This window comes from Mizuhopecten yessoensis, unplaced genomic scaffold, assembly GCF_002113885.1.
Source record: "Mizuhopecten yessoensis strain PY_sf001 unplaced genomic scaffold, ASM211388v2 scaffold2383, whole genome shotgun sequence".
Taxonomy (NCBI): Eukaryota; Metazoa; Mollusca; class Bivalvia; order Pectinida; family Pectinidae; genus Mizuhopecten; species Mizuhopecten yessoensis.
In genome coordinates this window covers 478,515-497,000 of record NW_018404519.1, presented here as the reverse complement: position 1 = coordinate 497,000, position 18,486 = coordinate 478,515, and the positions used below count along the sequence as shown (strand labels likewise).

The 18,486-nt window shown below is 34.4% G+C and overlaps 2 protein-coding genes across 2 annotated transcripts in view; both read right to left on the bottom strand.

Annotated features, from left to right (window-relative positions):
- Positions 1 to 5,219: 5,219 nt before the first annotated feature.
- On the bottom strand, positions 5,220 to 12,483 carry LOC110445837. The gene is made up of 8 exons (XM_021490646.1): positions 12,431 to 12,483; positions 10,665 to 10,727; positions 9,959 to 10,102; positions 9,296 to 9,523; positions 8,696 to 8,974; positions 7,116 to 7,619; positions 6,458 to 6,652; positions 5,220 to 5,983 (listed from the first exon to the last, which is right to left on the bottom strand). Coding segments are annotated over exons 2-8 (1,731 nt in total). The 5' UTR covers positions 10,666 to 10,727; positions 12,431 to 12,483; the 3' UTR covers positions 5,220 to 5,603.
- Positions 12,484 to 17,026: 4,543 nt separating this feature from the next.
- LOC110445836 (tenascin-X-like) overlaps positions 17,027 to 18,486 on the bottom strand; it is a 66,729-nt gene continuing 65,269 nt past the window's right edge. The window contains exon 7 of the mRNA XM_021490645.1: positions 17,027 to 18,026. Within this exon, the coding sequence (XP_021346320.1) occupies positions 17,746 to 18,026 (281 nt within the window). The 3' untranslated portion in view covers positions 17,027 to 17,745. The remainder of the gene's footprint in view (positions 18,027 to 18,486) is intronic.

Below are 18,486 nucleotides of genomic sequence, written 5' to 3'. Positions count from 1 at the left end.
TGGTATGTATAACATACTAACTATAAATGATTGTGGGACTAGGAATGTATCTTTAATTGGCGTAAATAAAAAACATTTGATGAAAGTATGGACTAGATATGTATGCTTAAGTTGCGTAAATAGTAACCTTGTGAAGAAAGTAGGAACTAAACACGATGTTTGATAGGTATAAAGCTTAACCCTGTATCACCGCATTAGAACTGGTATGCATGGGACCAGAGCTTTTCTTCCACATTCCAAAAAGAGGGTCACTCTATTCTTCCTTTTGATGATAAACTTGACCTACCAATTATCATGTTTTTATTTTTGACATGTGAAGGCTATATAAATGCAACTGTCAATCTCAAGCAAAAACAGCAAACAACCTTTGTAAGTTATAACTTTCACATCGTATTTTTGTGTTTGTTCATTTGTTCCATAATATCAGTTCCATAATATCATTTTACATTTTGTGGTTGGTATACTTGATATATCGCTGTGGAGACGTTGAACTGAACCCCGGTCCGTCAGTGAACGACTCCAATTCTATTTCATCCTATAGTACTGTGTCATTTGATAACAGGTGTGATCTGTCAATAGTTCATTATAATGTACAAAGTCTGTTACCTAAAATAGATCTTATCATGTCTGAACTTGAAAATTTTGATATAATTGCTATTACTGAAACATGGCTGAACTCTGTAACAGAAACATCTGATGATTTGCTATCTGATAGATTCCACCCACCATTCCTAAATAGTAGATACAACCGCATTGGCCGAGGAATAGCAGTGTATGTGAACAGAAATATAAATATTCATAGACGTAATGATTTAGAATTTATGAATCTTGAATGTATTTGGCTACAGTTAAGAATAATCAATATTAACATCCTCACTGGAACTTTTTATAGACCTCCAAACTCTAGTAATGAACTATGGCATCTTATAGAACACTTTATAGACCTAGCAATTGATACGAATATTAGTAACATTTTCATAACGGGGGACTTTAATGAAAATCTTTTGAACTATACAGGTACTAACAGGCCAATACGTATCAATGATATACTTGGTCGTTATTCGTTGACGCAATTAGTGGAGGAATCTACAAACTTCACGGAATCATCTTCTTCTCTACTTGATTTATTCATAGTTAACAACGCGAACATTATCAAAAAAGTATCAGTTGGCGAATCTTTTCTACCAGCTATAGACTGATATCATTGCCCTATATATATATACCTAGATATCCCTAAATGCACATGCAATTATACCTTTAACAGGAAAATATGGTTATATAATCAGGGCGATTATCATTTGTTCAATACCAAACTTGGAGCAATCGACTGGCGAGTCAATATAGAAAATTCCTCTCTGCAAGAAGCAGTAAACTTCTTAACCGAATCCATACCAGCATGTGCTTCAGTTTCAATCCCTAACAAATTAATTACTGTCCGTTCTCAAGATTCCCCTTGGATGCACAATAATATAAGAACATTATTAAGGTCACGTAAACGTATCCATAGGAAAGCTAAGCGTACTCAGAACCAAGTTCATTGGAATAGGTTTAAACAGCTAAGAAATGCTTGTGTTGATGCTACAAGAAAAGCTATGGCAGAATATTTTAATAAACTAGCTGATAAACTTCAGCTTACAAAATCTCCTTCACGGGAATGGTGGACAATAGCTAACAAGTTTACTGGGTTTTCAAAGAAATCTTCTTCTATCCCTCCTTTATTATGTAATGACGTGGTAATTAACGATGATCAATGTAAAGCTGAAGCATTTAACACCTACTTCTCCGAACAGTCCACTATAAATAGTTCACAAGCTACACTTCCTTTAAAAATGCATTTCCTCTCCCACATCTAGACACACTCAATATAACACCACAAGATGTCAGCGATGCAATCAGTGTTCTTGGTGTATCAAAGGCAACCGGTCCTGACTTAATACACGTTAAACTTTTAAAAGAAGGGAAAGATAAATTATGTGAGCCACTTTGTTGTATTTTCAAAAAGTCTATAAATGATAGTATTTATCCAGACAGTTGGAAAATTGCTAACATGACACCCGTTTTTAAAAAAGGTGACAAAACTATTGTGTCTAATTACAGACCCATTTCTCTCATAAGTATTGTGCGCAAGCTAATAGAACGTTGTGTTTTTAAATATGTGTACAATTTTCTAAGAGAAAAACATTTTTTTTGTACAGAACACCAGTCTGGTTTTACTCTCGGTGACTCTGCTGTAAATCAAGTACTTTATATTACAAATGATATTGTGAAAGCTTTAGATTCTGGTAAAGAAATTCGTTTAGTCTTCTGTGATATAAGTAAAGCGTTCGACAGAGTTTGGCATGAAGGGTTGATATACAAGCTGAAAGTAGCGGGTTTATCGGATAAAATTATCAAATGGTTTGAAAGTTATCTGGAAAACAGAAAGCAAAGGGTAGTTTTGGGCGGGAAGTTTTCAGATCTCAAAAATATTACGGCAGGTGTTCCGCAGGGATCAATACTTGGGCCTTTTTGCAGACGATGCATCTCTTTACATAATAGTGGGCGATCCCAAGGTGGCTAGAAATATGTTAAATAATGATTTTAATACTATTCAAGAATGGGCTGATAAATGGCTGGTAACTTTAATTTAAATCCAAACAAAACCGAAAGTTTACTTATTAGTTTTGAAACCTGACCATGGTGATCTTTACTTAAATACTAGTGTTATTTCTGAAGTGTATAGTCACAAACATCTTGGTGTTTGGTTTTCGTCAAATCTTTCATGGCATGTTCATATAAATCATATGATAGAATCTGCTTCAAAACGTCTAAATGTATTAAGAAAATTGAAATTCAATCTTGATAGAAATTCTTTACAAATAATGTATTTATCATTTGTTAGACCAAATCTGGAATACGCTGACATAGTCTGGGACAATATACCAAATTATCTAAGTGAGAAATAAGAAAGTGTGCAACTAGAGGCAGCCAGAATCGTTACAGGGGGTACCAAATTATCTAATATAGAACTTCTATATAGAGACACCAAATGGGAAAAACTAGCAAATCGTCGTAAAAAACACAAATTAATACAGTATCATAAAATGGTCAACAAAATATCGCCGAACTATCTATCTTCTCTAGTCCCTTCAAGAATTTCCGACAATCATACATATTATACAAGAAGATCCGACTTACATCAGACTGTACAAACACGAACAAACTTGTATATGGAATCTTTTTTACCTTCTTCAATTCGCCTCTGGAATGAACTACCGCTAAATATTAGAGAAAATTCAACAGTTCAGGTACTAAAAACACATCTTGATAATAACAGTATCAGACATGCACCAAACTATTTTTATACTGGTAATCGCAAAGGTCAAATAGTTCATGCTAGACTCCGACTACAATGTAGCTCATTAAACCAACATGTATTCCACAAAAACCTTTCTGACTCACCTTGTTGTGTTTGTGGCTTTCTGATAGAGGACAACTTTCATTTTTTATTTACTTGTGTTAATTATTCTCGTAACAGACAGCAGTACTTATCTGATATAATCTTTAAATACAATATTCATGACAATGTAGATGTTCTTTTATGGGGTGATCCCACACTAAATGATATGCAAAATGCAGAAATATTCATTTCCATGCAGAACTTTATCGTCATGATCAACAGCAGCAGATTTTAATGGCTATTGCATATATAAATTAGTTTTCCTTTACACCACTGAGGTAACTATTTCTATGTGATTCCCTAGGAATCTTTATCAATCAATTTTCTTTTTATTCTTTACTAAGTAACAGCTCGTTGTCAATGTCTTTTACTACGAATCAAATAATGTATAACTACTATTTTTTCATTATTTAAATGATGTTTTGTCCGTCTCATCAATGATGTGTTTAAATGTCCATGTTAATTGCTGCAACTGTACTAGAGGAGAGGAATTAATATAAGCTTATAGCTTGTTTTCCGATCCTCGTTGTATCTGTACTGTATTGTAATGTAGTGTGCAAGTGATGAAATAAAATATTGTTTAAACTAACCCTGTGTTGACAGTAGGAACATAGCAACTGGAATTTTGAGAATTTCATATTGACAGTTAAGCAAAGTGCAGGGATACTCAATGCTGTTTAAATAAGTGTTGGAATTATGGTTACATTCAAATTTTTATAAGTTTTAATGTATTTCAGTGCTCCTATCTAAGATTTAGAAAGTGCATAATTCAATCGAATTCTCTTTTTGTATTTTGGTTGTTTAATGAAACGGCAACGTAAACATTCTTCGATTTTATAGATTATTCTTGAATATTGTACTGTAAGTAGACTGATATTGGCTTGTTAATGAACAACGCTCCATAAAGCTTAATAGGTACACTGGAATCATAAAAGAGGATTAAAAGTTATTGATATAGCATGAGGGTGGACTAATTTTGAGGGGGAATGCTTATCCTATTCCTAAACAAACGAAATCGCTACTTGTCTAATTTAATATTTACCTCTACCAGTATAATAATGTTATTCACCTCATAACTACTCTATGACATCAGTGTCACGATCGGAACTTTTCTTCCCTCAAAGAAAACAGTACCTGGATGCTCTTGATAGATAAGTCCTATTGACCAATAAGTAGACATGGTTTCTTCCGGACAGGTATCCATATAAGGTGAAGAATAAGGTTACCATCGTATTTAGGACCTTGTTGCCAAGCAATGAGATTTCTGACTTCTTCATTAATTGTCTATCACAACGTGTTAGCTGTGCATTATATCTCACAATCGTATTAAGGGCCTTGTTGTCCAACAATGAGCTGTCAGACTAATGCATTAATTGTATGCCAGAACCTGTGAGCTATGCATTATATAAAAGATAACCAACACATAACCTGTCTTTAACAGGGATATCCTTTTTGTGATCTTGGCATTTCTTCTGTTCCCGTTGTTAATATTTGTATAGGTTTTTGGTTTCTATTTTGTGTGTTGTCGCTGCAGCAAACCATTTTATCTTATTTCATTTTCCTTGTAATAAAACCAGATGAGTGATAACAACCGTTTCTGGTAAGCATATAGCATATTTGTAGTTGAGGACATTTCACTAGTTACCTCCCTTTGAACATTCACAGTTTTATATAAGACTATCGACTGTCGGACTAGAACCCCACGTTTGAAATAAGTGATTTGATGTAAAACTTCTCTTTACAAGATACATGTATGCTACTCCATGTAATGCTATAGTGGTAATATTTCAGTTCTTTAATTATAATTCTCATCGGTTGTTTACTGTCCTTTAATGTAACATCTTTTCAAATAGAAAGCAACATTTCAAATAGAAAATGACTTGTTAAAATCAGATTTGAAGATAAATAAAAAAGATACCTGTCGATACCTTGTTAAATCTTTTGTAAGTATTTTGTTAGGGACGGGCGGTCTATTGAAACGTTGGTTACACAACCGAATGCTCAGAATTATTGTGAAAATTCTTAAATTCTTATACATTGATATTGAATTGAGTGGATTCCACAAGTAACCGGAAAATTCTTTTATAAGAATACGTCAGGATTAAGAGGTATCCATATTTGATATTGACCTCTGTACGAAAATTTCACTTTACCACTACGTGCTTCATTGAAACATTGACACATTGCGATGTAATAAAACCTCTGGAGTGGATTGCATTCTCAATGTTTTGTGTTTAAGCCTGTCTGTAGCTGGCAGCTGATTCAGTAATACTGGTATGACGTCTCTGAAAGCCATTAATCTCATGTAAAGATCATCTACAGTGTAAGGGCCGCGAAAAGGTTTCGGGAAAATATCACTCGCGCTTCGTCGCAACATAGCTGTCCCGGCCTTTGGGGTGGACATTGCCGTTGGGTGGTCAAGGTCATGATGATCGACATTTGCCTCATGCGTTGTAGATGCTGTGGCATCAAAGCAGTGGTTGACGTGTTCCACGTCGCTGTTTCCACCAGCTTCTAGTGTGTCGATCAGGTATTGTTTTAAGTCTGCAACATAGCATTATGAACATATAGACGGGTCAATGATCTAACCATAACATCCTTTATCGTTTTTCATACGTTTCGAGCAGAACTGCACTAAATAAAGCTCATTCAGTCAAAGTATTTCTGGTAGAAGAGATGACAAAGCACACTATAAGTCTCTTTTTATTTTTTTAAAGAACTAAATCTTTGAAAAATCAATATGAGCAAATACTTGTACTTCTATTTTTTCCTCGTATGTATATATTAATATGAAAGATAATTTGCCAGGCATATATCATAATACTACCATGCAATGCTCAATCCACATCTTCATTTTAAATATTCGCTTATTTCGTGAGGTGGTGATGACAATCACCAGCCAACTGTTCGCAAGGTGAGGAAAGTTTTCAACTCTGTGTCAATACTCAAAAACACTTATTGTTTCCTGGCATCATCAAATCATTTTTTTTTTCAAAATTGGCAATAATCAAATTATACCTTTTCCTTCTGGAAGTGGTTCCTTCCCAATGATAAGTCCAAGAAATTCTTGGGGAGCTTTCTTTAAAACATTTTCTTCCTCCTCTGACAAAGCAATACTCTCCCTGAATGCAGCTCTTTGTTCATCGTTTAATCCCATCGATATCTCCCTGAGGACTGCATCCTGTCCGGAAACGCAGGAAGTCATTGATTGGCCTGAGGAGAAAGAAGGAAATAATATCACACCTTACAGAACACATCAGTTTACACCTTTTTGTATAACGGTAACGTAATTGTTTGGCTTTATACATATCCAGGTGTTTCCCTTATTCGTGTTTCTAATGAGTTTAGAGAAGATATGAACATCATATTAAAGACAATGAAGAAAAGGAACATGTATGTAATTTTGGTAACAAATGGTACTTATGAAAAAGTTAAAATTATGTATAATACATTGTTCTTAAAGGATGGCATAGAATAGAATAGCATAAGTGCTAATGCGATATTGAACACTGATAACATAGAACCCTAACTTCTGTTGTAAAAGTAACATTAAACTCAAACATTGAACTGTTTATAATTAATTAATTTATTAACACCTTAATGGTTATTCATAAGTATTATTCAATCTTTTTGAGGTAATTGATGACAACTTATGCTCGCTTCTTTATCAACGAACCTGGAGTAGAAGGCTCCGATGGATGATGATCGTTAGACCAGTAATCAGTATCGGCGTCACACTGTAAGTACAGTTCATACAAATCACCATGTAGTTGTCTATACAGCGCCTCACACTCTGTCACCATTACGTTGATGTAGAGGCTCCATGTACTCCCCTGTGCTTGCTTAACAACAACACTCTGGACTTTCAACAGCTCGTGCAGTTCATGAGAGCATCTGGGATATTTTCCATCGAATTCCTTGATTTTTTCAGCAAGTACTGTTTCTTTGTCAAAGTCGATATGAGTTTGAACTTGCCTACCATTCATAAGTATTGTCAATACCTTGCGAAAAGTGTCGTTCATTTGCTGCAAATCATCTTTCAATTTTTCAACTTTCCTTTCCTCTTCAGAAATGTCTAATAGACGACTTTCTACTTCTTTCCCGAGCGTCCTGTTTCGGTTCATAAGTTTAATAACTTCATCTCGTTCACTAAGCCTTGCAGGGATGTCCGATTTCTCATCTGAAAGAAAGCATGCACTAGTGCAATAAAGGAGTGTGAAATGTTAAATATTAAATACACAACAATAAAGAAGTGTTGATATGTAGAAAAGGCAATAAGAAAGGGACAAGCATAGACAACCCATCCCACATAATCAAAGCGTGAATTAAGTAATACTATTCAACAATTTTTGCCATATTTTCTCTCATTTCCCAGACCTAGGTTTCACGTCAAAAGCACAAGCAAATGTTGTACATATCAAATTGGAAATTAATCGGTCTATCTGAGGGTAATAGAAAGAAAAGCAAAACGTCACCTGTTATATATTAATTTGTTACATATTGATGATGTAAGATATTTCGGTCAACTTTGGTTGTTATTAGTGAAGGGTCAATGAGTTATTCGTATTATGTTAAAGGTTAAATCTTTATTGACGTGTTTACTTATGCGAGTCCTTATAAACACTTTAAGTTGGTGTGTTTTTTAAATACTTGCAAAAACATGTAAAGTTAACCAGTCATCCAATGTTTGCTACAGCATGCGCGCAGATATCGGCAGTATACCCTTAAAAAGGGCTAGCGTTTTTCTGGCCAAGGATATAATTCGATCAAATGTAGAAACTTATTTCTAACGTTACCTGTTCTCACTCTCATCCAACATGAGATATTCTAGGTGACAAACTATATATTAATTGTATTTTTAACGAAAGAAATGTTAGCTCCCTGCCGGTAGCATTCTATAAAACTCTTTGTCTATGTTAACTCGTCAGTAACTTCACAGATTTCGTCTTCTCGAATCCAATATTATACCTTCAAATTTGGTTAAACTGAAGCAATGTTTACTGGTTAACGCTGTAATTTTTGTCGTTTCCTAATTTGAAGTGTCTTTACCAGCTTCGTTGATTGAGTTCATAATTAACATTTCTAAAGAAATCACTATTAATGTTTGTGTTAATCGAATGGTGCATATGGTCAAACTATCTATCATACTATAACTATATTTAGGAACGTTCGACTATAATGGAATAATCTGCTGCTTTAGACAAAATCAACGTTTATCTCTAATCAATTAGAATACGAATAAATGCTGTGTCTTACGTGCTACTCTGACTTCCTCTTTCCCTATAAAGAAACTGTCGATTCCTTCATTCTGTAAGAGTCCCTTCTCCTCCAATGTGAGGTTCGTGAGGGCTTGCACCATATCCATCGGGAGTCGGAAGGTGATGATGATGCTTCGATACGGTTTTATACCGTTAAGGTGTACTAAGTGAAGCGGTACCCTTACAAGTTTTGACACCAGGGCCTGGAGTCTACTGACTTCTCGTCCACTGGTATCCGTACCCGAAACATGGAAATGTACATACTGGAAACCTCGCACTGTAAAAATCAGATGACGTAATGTTGACTAGCATGTAAATAGCACGCATTAAATATAAAACCCATCATAAATATTGTAAAAAAATCTTAGCTAAGAAAAATACGCGGAGTGTGTACTCTTACTCGTTTGGAATCTTCTTTGAAGAGAAACAATGTGTTATATTTTATTAAGGTAATGCATATTAGTGACTATGAATTGCAGCTCTTCATCAATATTTGCATGATGTCGTCTTCCATTTTTAACAAGATGGAATAGAAGCCAGTACTACCCATGTTTATTTTTTTTCTTTCAAATTACATATTTATGAAAAAATGACGTACTCAAGGGTTCTTCGGAAGTGAAAAAGTTTAATGGCTCTAATTCACAACGTTTAGCAAATTCCGATAATTTCTGATACAATGTCCTCCTTTTCTTTCCAAGGTTCCACAGCATTGCTTGTAGGTATAACAGGTTGTGTCGGTCGAGATAGTTCTGGCGTCTTAGTATTTTAAAGAAATGGAGGCCACTGGTGATGGTTTCAAGGACCCCGGTAGGTATTCCCTCTTCTCCTGTAAATATTATAATTTATTATTTGTCATCAACACGAACATTGTTAAAGTCTGCTTCATGGTGAAATTATCCAACATCAAGAATGTCGACACAGATCGATGTGTAATGTTTTAATACATTTGAGTTATATAAATATGTTATAACATATATACGTGTATTTTACTCTTTTGATACATGGCAGACTTGTACTTTATTTGATTTATCCTTTCATTGAAACACAACGAGAGGGCTTGTATAGGCATGACGCCTGTTGTCCAATTCCTTTCGAATTTATATAAGATGCAATATTCAAGAAAATCTTTGTGAAATGAAAAACTGAATCACAAAGCCCCTTAAACCAAAATTAGAACTATCTGTTTACGCATAGTAGAAAGATACGCGTTCACATTTGATTTTAATTCTATTCTACAAATATAAACGTAAAATATTCTAACCAGCGCAGAAATTCTTCATCCTGTCGACATCTTCCTCAGTCATTTCCTGTGATATTTCGTCCAGTACGAGGTTTAATTCCCAGTCCAGTGAGGGGAGGTCACTTTGGAGATCGTACTTGTCTACGGAGCTGCCTTCGGCTGCCACTAGTTTAAAATAGTTAATTACATATACCATCTACATGTTGTTCTCCTTTGATTGGAATGTGATGTCTGTGTAGTCTGCCATTAAGTTTGGTTATCCGTGTCAGGTTTATAAAACTATTTACGCCACGCTTTACTGTATATCAGAACATCGCATAAAACATAACAAACCGTCTGTTTAAAAGCATGCATTATATACAAAATTTATATAAAAAGTTACATGTGAATAGATTGGTGCATTTCTCCTTTCCCAATAACTAGTAAATATATATAATATTTCATACTCAACAATGATCAAATGAATGTTTAACTAATCTACCACATTGTATTACACTAAGACAATCTAATTCGAAATTAATTAATTAAAATTAATTAACCTCAAGACCGCTCTGTTACCTACACTGAGCGTATAGGTAACGGAGCAGTTTTTAGAGGTCTGATTTTAATTAGATTGACACTAAGGTAGCTGAAAGTCATACTGTCTAAGAAGATTTAGTTCTGCCCATTAGCATTTCACGCCTTTATTTCTTTTAAGGAATGCTGATTATAAAATTGCGTCACTTACTTGCGGAGTTGGCTTCTGAAACCAACTAGAAACATATCAATCCATTTGTGCCACAATATATATCTGAAACAGTAAATATCGCCACATATGGAACAAGTAATAAAATATGCAACAAGTCATAATGTCTCTCTCGCCACATGTTGAACCAGTCAGTATGTCTCTCTCACCACATATTGAACGAGACATGATATATCTCTTTCCACATATTGAACAAGACATGATGTCTCTTACCACATATTGAACGAGACATGATGTCTCTCTCACCACATATTGAACGAGACATGTTATCTCTCTCACCACATGTGGAACCAGTCATGTTTACTGATTCTTTGTGTATATATGCTGGTGATCAGTTGAAACGTTTTATATTTGTTTGGTTTGGTAGTTCAACATACTATTACACATAAACCGTTTTCTTTTCATTAGGGGAGTAACGTCATCATTATATATGCTGACCTTGTAATTCTTATACCCTGGCTTGAATACAGATAAATATTGATATTCTGTCGTAGATAAAAACAGCGTCAATAATTGTTGCTTGGGTAAAATATATATGGACAAATATTCAGTTCCATTTCATAGCTACAAATATATGTATTAATGTACGTCATCCGTAGACACTATAGAAATCTGTACCACTGGGGATGATTAACTAATCAATGATAATTAGCTAAAATATATGTGGCTATATTGGAGACCAGATCAGATATTTTTAATTGTGATTTTATTGAAGTACCAGTGTTTTAACAGAGGGTGTATATATCATCAGACAACAAGGTGTAGTTTACATACATGGTTAGAAATTTAGAAATGGATGAAATTTCCTTGTATTAAAAGCGATAGCTCCAGAATAGTCTAGTTTTCTTTTATTTAACAAAGTGTTGATACTATAGTGACATGCACAATTTATATACTTTTACATTATTTTATTGTCGGGAAATTTTAAAATGTAAAAACATTTGGTCTGTTTGGCAATTACCTTCACATAGATTACTACAACAGCTATCGTGTGTTATCGGGTTTACATGTACCTCGACACGAAAACAACATGTAATCCCACTAAATAACCTCGATGTTTATGTCACGTGACTAACTATTTCACTATATTTTGTGTTTTGAATATGTCAAAAGAGAGAATGTTACAAAATCGATTGCAAGGCCCTCCCAACCAAAAACACCACTTGTAGTTACCCACCACAGCTATCAAAAATCATTTGTTAAATCAATTAATGCTGGAACACCCTCGTCATTCGGATACACCATTACCTTAAATTTATCTATACAAGCGTAAACAGTTTATTTGTTAATACATTTGTATGCAATTTCTATAGTGATAATATTGAACAGGTAGTTCAAGATCTAGCTAAACAAAATATCTCAAATATATATATATGCATAAAAGCTAACCACAGCTTTACTTCCCGGTTTACACATATTATCTAGGTCATCGTATATGTAGAAAAAATACAAGAACGAAATTTCGTCGACACCCAATAAAAACAATGTTAGTTAAAAACAACATCGGCAAACGAAAAATATAAAAAAAAAAATATCACCATGTTGGTATAGATACATTTATATTATTTCAAAAGACTTCATTCTGATATACCTTAGCTAATCACACAAGGTATTTGCAGTTGGTGAGATTCGATCACTACGAAAGGAACAGAAATATATAATTAACTACACAACGATTTCTCAGTAGTCGATCAATCAAACAAATAAGTGTGTGTCTAAAGGTAAAGTAATAAACGCAAAACACTTACCTATCAGTCTATCACTGACGTCCATCGTCCATCAGGTGTTACCGGGTTGTGTTATTAGTAACTGCATAAGAGTTAAATAATCTATTTTTAGATTCTGAATAGGTGCAGTCATAATTTATGTGTAAGCATGGCGTGTGTATTGCCCCGGAGTTCCCAGTATTACGAACGTATACTTTTGTGGCAAAGGCTGTAATGTGAATAATAATTATTGTCTCTATTAAAATCTATGTAGTTCTACAAGAACAACGCCACTCAAAGTGAACCCCATTGTAGGGATACAAACAAAGGCAGTGATTTAGTGATTTATGAAATATATAATGCATTGCGCCTGCATTCTATATATATGATGTGTAAATATGTTTAACCATTTATACCTTTGGAAACGTTGGAAAAACCCATATTTCTCCCAATATTTGAACAAATAATCTACGGAATTTGTCACTCTTAACATTATAACATTATTAGCGGGGGAAAAAAACACGATTTTTTTCTAAGTTATTCTTGAACTTTGAAAATAAACGTTAATTTATATTGTTTTAGTATACTCAAGTCGTTTGGTCGTACTGTATCGGCAAGCATGTGTAACTCTGGATAAATGCTACCATATCTATAACTATGACAACAACTTCGGACCATATCTGTAACTATGACAACTTCGGATCAAATAGGTTTGGTTTGTATTCAATATACTTCGAGATCCCCAAGTTATTCCGATGAATTATCTACACTGCATTTTAGTAGATTATTGGCATATCGTTCAAATAATTTTACCTTTTGGACACCATCCCATTTTTTAATTAAGGACGATATTTGGTCAAAGGAAACATGATAATTGAAGAACAGATGTAAGTATAAAGCCTGTTTTAATAATAATTTTTCTCACTTATTCTACAAAAGACTGTTAAAACCAAAGAAAGCATGATAATTAACTATCGCCTTTAGGTAGTTTAGGAACTAATATATATCCAGGTATATCAAAATGTCCACGTATACCGATACAAGTATTATTATTTCAATAAGTTTTTTCAATAAATGTCTTGCTTAATTTATAAAATGTATACCATTGTAAAGCTACCATTTTTTTAGACTCTTTTTGTGTGTGAATGTTATTTGAAACCTTGTATCTGCAAATAACACGCGTACGATGCATTGTCAGAAGACAAATATTGATTTATTAATGAAATGGTCAAATAACATTTCATACATGATTAAGCTGTTGTTGGTTTTTTTTTGTATTTTTTAGATCTTTGCACCAAGAGACATATTTTTGTTACAAAAATTACAATTGCAGAATTATGATCATCTTTTATTTTGTGGATTAAAGATGGTTATATTTTTAATCAACACTCATTATTAGAGTTGTAAACGGTTAGCCGGTTAACCGGTTACACGGTCGGGAGACCACGAACCGGTTAACAAAATCAATAACCGAATAATTGTTACCTTGGGGACCTCCCTGTTTCCCTGGCTTAGACCTACAATAGATGCGACAAAAATCGAAAAGTTTTGTAATAAAAACAGTGTTCATGCTTACATGTTAGTGTCGTTTTTTGCACTTTTGACAAAGAGATGCCGACAACACTATAACAATTCTGAACAGATTTTAAAAGGAAGCCAGAATACAAAGTTGTAAACTTTTATAGGCGAGATACACTTGAATGAGCAAGCATGTCTTAAAACGTTTGTCGATTTAATTTTGTTTTAAATAACAATACCACCGCATATGATTTCGAGTACAGATAACGCCTTTCTGTATTCAAACATTTGTTTTTTTGTCCATGAAATATACTTACAGCGGATACAAGAAACTGTTTCCTGCGTTCAGATTGAAATATGCGAGTAAACTATCCTGATAATTAATATGTACATGTACGTTTGTGGTCTAATGCGTTGAAAGGGCCTACCGATGTTCCTCGCCGGGACTAAACCGGAGCAAAAAAAGTACAACGGCGAGAAAATCGGCATAGCTCCGGCGAGAAAGCACTTTAAAAAAATCTAAATTGACCGTAGCAATACCGATGTAGTTCCGGCGTTCCCGTTGTGATACCGTTGTTCTACCGATGTAAGAGCCGATTTGCTACCGAAAACCACTTTTCTTCCACATCAGTGTTACCGAGGCGCGGCCGTTGTTCTACCGATGTGCCAACGGTACCGTCGAAGCTATAGCGGAGTGATACCGTTGCGCTGCCGATGTTGTTATTGATTGTTTGATTACCAAATTGACCGATTAACCGATTACTCGATCGGAAAGTTGTTCGAGTGACCGGTTTCCAAAATTTGTCCGGTTTAACAACCCTACTCATTATTGAACTATATACATGTACCACCGGTTGTTAGTTATCACCTGGTGCTACTCGTTGAAATGTTTTTCCATAAACATTCTAATTCTTATATGGGATTTACTTAGTAGTTATTTCTTTAAAATATAAATAAGATTTTAATCTCAATCTGCCTCAAATCGAAATCCTAGTAGACCTTGTAAGAGTGGTTGGCCGTCTGTCCCAATGTACTGATAAATACATCTGTTTTGGTTTACTTGCAGGTCAAAGACTTGGTATGATTTTGTGATAGAATGCATGTTGATAATGATTATGGTCGCCATCGTGATCTAATTGGGAAGTATGCTATTTATTTGTGTGATATGAAGGTCATTAATTTGTATTGTGCTTATCACTTTGTCTTGTGATTTCGCTGCCACTATCCGAGTTCTCGGTGACAGGATGTGGCATTACTTGGATTTTACCAAGGTTAACATGGCGGGTGACGTCGATGAAGCAGAAAATGCTTTCCCTTCCGGAACACGTGGTCTTATTCTCATTGTACTTTTTAAAGTAAAACTGTCCTTTGTTCCTAGTTTTATCGATTTTGAGTTCGAACTATGGTTTGTAAACATGACGGTATTCCCTTGTTGTTCCTTGGTTCTCAGTTCATTTTTAAACTCAATATTCTCCCATTTTCTATACATTTCCCAAGATATTATGAAATTAAATGAGACAAACAGAATAATAAGCAATAATCGTTTTATTATTTGACTTGATAGCATATGACAGCAATTTCATGATAATGCTTAGCCTAACCATATTGACTTTCTACATGCAATGGCAGTCAAACTGAGTCATCTTATTATAATATTATGTAGGTATGAGATATTTAGAAATTCAACAAAGGCTTTGGAATATGGGGACAGAACTAACACTAGGTTATGACCACAAATAAAATTTCCATATTTTCATTCCTAAATAATAATTTACCTCTTTTCTCCCTCCCCTATCGTACCTAGCTATCCAAGACCGTGGTAAAACACAACACCAACAAGGCAAGTGCAACACTTAGTATAACAAAATGTCAAGATAATTCATACATTTACTCAGGCTCAGATAATTCATACATTTACTCAGGCTCAAATAATTCATACATTTACTCAGGCTCAGATAACTCATACATTTACTCAGGCTCAGATAATTCATACATTTATTCAGGCTCAGATAATTTATACATACTCAGGCTCAGATAATTCATACATTTACTCAGGCTCAGATAATTCATACATTTATTCAGGCTCAGATAATTTATACATACTCAGGCTCAGATAATGTATACATTTACTCACGCTCAGATAATTTATACATACTCAGGCTCAGATAATGTATACATTTACTCAAGCTCAGATAATTTATACATACTCAGGCTCAGATATTTCATACATTTACTCAGACTCAGATAATTTATACATACTCAGGCTCAGATATTTCATACATTTACTCAGACTCAGATAATTTATACATACTCAGGCTCAGATAATTTATACATACTCAGGCTATACTTGAAAATGCAGAACAATGCATGACATACCACAGGTATACCTCAAATCTAAAGAAGCAAAAAAGAACTTTAAAACAAGGTTGTGCAACATTTCCGTAAGTTAAAAACGTTTGATTGGCTTTTAATTTTTACGTTATAATGAAACTTTCTGTATGAAATTAGTGCCATGTGGTTTGGCAAATTTAACTTAACATTAATAACTACATTGATATTCACACTTTCTCACTGAACAAAGTCCTTTCATTTATAACGAAAACAATTGTAAAATAAACATATAAAACAAGGCAAAATGTAGTTCATCACCGGTTAATGGGTAACATATCTGTGTCAAATACCACAAAATCTAGAGCTGTACACGAGGCCAGTTACGATGTATACTGCTAGCTGAGTGAATGGTGATGGTTCACCTTCAAATCCGTCTATATCACCTAACAAAAACGTGTGGTAAAGTTTTACGGAAATCAGTCCATAAATATTCAAGCTAAGATGCGGAAATAATTAAACAATCAGAATTCATCTTCTTGACTAATATAGTTAAATATTCACCTATTACACTTATATTCCAAAGCAGCCTGTAGCACCCTGACACATACCTTCTGACATGTTGCATGCAAATAAGTTTATACACATTGATGATTCAATGTAGCTCGCATATTTAGACCAGTCAGGTATCTGTTGTAGTATCAGTTTAAACACATTGATGATTCAATGTAGCTTGCATATCTCTAGATCAGCCAGGAAGTATCAGTTTATAAACATCCAAGCTAGCCTCTGAAACCAATTGAAGCTACCTAAGATGACATCACTAATTATGTAAATATCTGGGTCATTTTTGAACATCAATTGATCAACCAAAACAGTCCTTAAGACAAAGTTTGTGAAGATCAGTCCATGAATATATTCAAGTTTGACTTAGTGAACTACAGATCAAGAAATCAGCTATCTACAGAACATCGTTTATCATTTTTAATTCAGAGTCTAAAGCAGAATAGATGTATTATCGAAACATTTACCCATAACATGGCAAAGTCTGGTGAATATTCAAGATAGTATATGGAAATTACCAATACACAATTTATTTTCTAGTACAGCCCAATTTAAATCTTAAATGACAAGTCTGATACAAATCAGTCAATGAATATTCAAAACTGCCTGCAGAAATCAAAGCAAATCGAGCGTAGACAAAACTTAATGTTCTCATCGGAAGTTATAGACCAAACCAATAGCCCCTTACCGATGTAATAAAATAAACTGATCAAGAATTTCAAAAGCATCAGTCAATCCTTTAAGCAAAATTGTGGAAATCATCAATTATATCAGTGCAGCATTGAAATCAAAATAATATCGTAATAAATGGATCAAAATTAATTAAAATAAATATCGGACATAGTGGATATATTTTTTCACAATGAGTGTAAGAAAACAAAGATGACAATGAGCTTCTTTTCCCCCCATGTGTCTTGCTATCAGACGCTTCAGTAATCTGAGTCACATTATGCCACTTCAGTAATACATCCCAATGCCATTCCAGACGCTATTATAGCTGCCTTGGCTGTTGCTCCAAGACCGACGACTCCGAGAGATTGTAAGGTAGAGAACACACCTCCTGAGGCTATTGTACCACCGTATGAGGACATCCAGGATGCTGCGAGAGTGCCCTTGCCTACTCCTGCTGCACCAAACCCAAAAACACCAAGGAAGGGTGCGAATGAAGCCAATCCTGCCACAGCTATTCCTCCCGTCAAAATGGCCTTAGTCATGCATCCCCAATAGACTGAAATTTTACAAATTGGTAAGCATATGATCTGCTAATGATAATACACATCTTTTATATACATAAACAAAAGGAAAATAATCATGTGAGGAATTAGATTAAAAATATCGTTCATATGGTTCGCCTTATGGTATGACGATATTTAATTGAAGGTTTCAACTGACGAGTTACTGAATCCTGAGTCTGAAGTTAAATTATTCCTATCTCATTCTAAACATAATAAAGATTATAGTAAGAATATACAATACAGTAATTCATGTAACAATACCAAGGAAGGTAACGAAGGGACACATTAACAGAGGGACACATATATATATAACAGTGGTTCATGTTACAATGTCAAGGTACATGTAACTAAGGGACATATAAACAGAGGGACACATGAATATACAACAGTGGCTCATGTCAAAATGTCAAGGTACATGTAACTAAGGGACATATAAACAGAGGGACATACATC

Coding starts and splice junctions, on each gene's coding strand:
- LOC110445837 (XM_021490646.1), bottom strand. Junction 7,620..8,695: donor AGAGGAAGTCAGAGTAGCAC/GTAAGACACAGC, acceptor GCTTTCTTTCAG/ATGAGAAATCGGACATCCCT. Junction 6,653..7,115: donor ATCGGAGCCTTCTACTCCAG/GTTCGTTGATAA, acceptor CTTTCTCCTCAG/GCCAATCAATGACTTCCTGC.